The sequence below is a fragment of the Eriocheir sinensis genome, unplaced genomic scaffold (assembly GCF_024679095.1).
Source record: "Eriocheir sinensis breed Jianghai 21 unplaced genomic scaffold, ASM2467909v1 Scaffold12, whole genome shotgun sequence".
In the NCBI taxonomy this organism is placed as follows: domain Eukaryota; kingdom Metazoa; phylum Arthropoda; class Malacostraca; order Decapoda; family Varunidae; genus Eriocheir; species Eriocheir sinensis.
In genome coordinates this window covers 12010-13876 of record NW_026110518.1, presented here as the reverse complement: position 1 = coordinate 13876, position 1867 = coordinate 12010, and the positions used below count along the sequence as shown (strand labels likewise).

Here is a 1867-nt window from a genome sequence, read left to right as displayed (position 1 = left end):
CTTGTAGGGTTAGGAGGGGGAGGACAAGGGAAGAACGAATTATACACGAAAAAATGTATATGTAATTTATTACGCGTCTTTCTGCCTTCAGACAAGGCATGGCACTCTTGCCCCAATTTATTACATTGAAAATGAAGTTGAAATCTAAGCCATAACATAATCTGCTTTGGTTCTCATTGAAGAGCATTGCCCCATATTTAGGGATTTTTTCACGTTTAGGGATATTCGGGTTTCCTCACCTGCAGCTTGGATACCTTAAATTCCTCACCTCCGTCACTTCTGTCTGTGTCATGGCATTGGAAAGGTGTACCGACTGCGATTTTGGCCTCATTGACTTCTGCTTGCGGTACTCCGGGAAAGCAAGAGACTTGCTTGACTTGTGTGTTCGCCACAAACAATATCGAGCGGTTGTGGAGGGAAGCAAAGAGCCTCTTTGACAGGAGGAAGAAGCACTTTGTGGGGTACCTCGCAAGGTGCATGTTTCTTATGGCCATTAATGACCCTAACAAACGCTTGCATGTCTTCCTACAAGAGGCAGCTGCACTATATAACCCCTGTAACCACCCACAGGAGACGCATGCCGCATCTACTTCCTCTTAATTTTGTAAGTATTTCTGAGGCCATTCTATATTTTTTGTTGTTAGGTTGTAAAGTTCGGTTGGGATAATTTAAGAAGGAGGGGAGGTCCAGGGGGAGTCGAGAGGGGGTAGTTAGCTGTTAGGTCGTAAGGTTCGGTTGGGGTAGTTTAAATATATTCGACATGCAGTGTGACCCATCAAAAAATTATGCGACGCGGGACGGATTGGGAGGGGGGTCACTATGCTTGCCATCCAATGACATGCCCGACACTCGTCAACAGACCGGCTGCGGCGGCTGCCAAGTTATATTGGAATAAATTACAAGAGCATGCGTTAGGGACTTTAATTACTTTCGACAAGGGAATTTTCCCTAATTTGGGGATTTTTCTGGGGAAATTATGGGGGCCAAATTTTCAGTGATTTGGGCTTCCCCCCCTAAACTCAGCTTCCCCACAGGTCACCAGGCTTGTCTTGGGGGTAGGGGGCTGGGGTGGTGGAGGGAATGGAGCCGCTATTCTTAAGATTTATCAAACTTTCCTTTAAGAAAGTCATGTTTCACACTAAGTTCATTAACCCTACCTATATTACATTTTACTCTGCCTCAAATTCCTTGGGTGCAACAATCCTCACATGTGTTCCGTCTACTGCCCCTACCACACTAGGAAATCCCGCAATTTCCTCAAACTCTCGCCGCTTCACCTGAGTTTCTTGCACAGTGAGGGGGAACTTGATGAAGCGTCTCACTATATGAGGCTGTGCAAGGGCGTACACAGTCTCCCGGGTGACCCTGCTGACGGTCTGTTGTGAAGGCCCCAAGTCGTCGCTGCTACACTGCTGCATTTTGCCCGTAGCAAGATACCTCAGTGTTACGAGGACCTTTATCTCAGGGGAGAGGGCTTGGTTCCTGTTTGTAGGAGCAGTCAAGGCCTCACGCACCAAATCAGTCACGAAGAGTATCCCTGCACGGTCCAGACGGTACCTCTTGATCAATTCCGGGTCCGGAAGTTCATCAAGGACGTCTCTTCGTGCCCGAAAAGTCCTCAGCTGCCGCGGACGCGCACCCACTACCTCCGCCATCTCGACTGTTATGCCTCGCTTAGGTCGCGCGTAGCTGGCGAGTCAGTTTATTTTCCGCTTAGTTGAAACCTAAGGGTTATGCTTCCCTTATGTCTCAGTGTCCGCCATTTTCTTGATTTATGTCTCACATAAGCGAAACATACTCTTTATAAGTACGGGCCCAGGTCACTAACATGTCCTTGATGTCCCCATTTGCTCGCTCGACGGACACT

At 48.0% G+C, this 1867-nt stretch overlaps 1 protein-coding gene across 1 annotated transcript; it reads right to left on the bottom strand.

Moving 5' to 3' along the window:
• Positions 1-1169: 1169 nt before the first annotated feature.
• On the bottom strand, positions 1170-1655 carry LOC126989503 (putative nuclease HARBI1). The gene has a single exon (XM_050848081.1). The coding sequence runs from the start codon at positions 1653-1655 to the stop codon at positions 1170-1172; it is 486 nt and encodes a 161-aa protein (XP_050704038.1).
• Between the last annotated feature and the right edge of the window lie 212 nt (positions 1656-1867).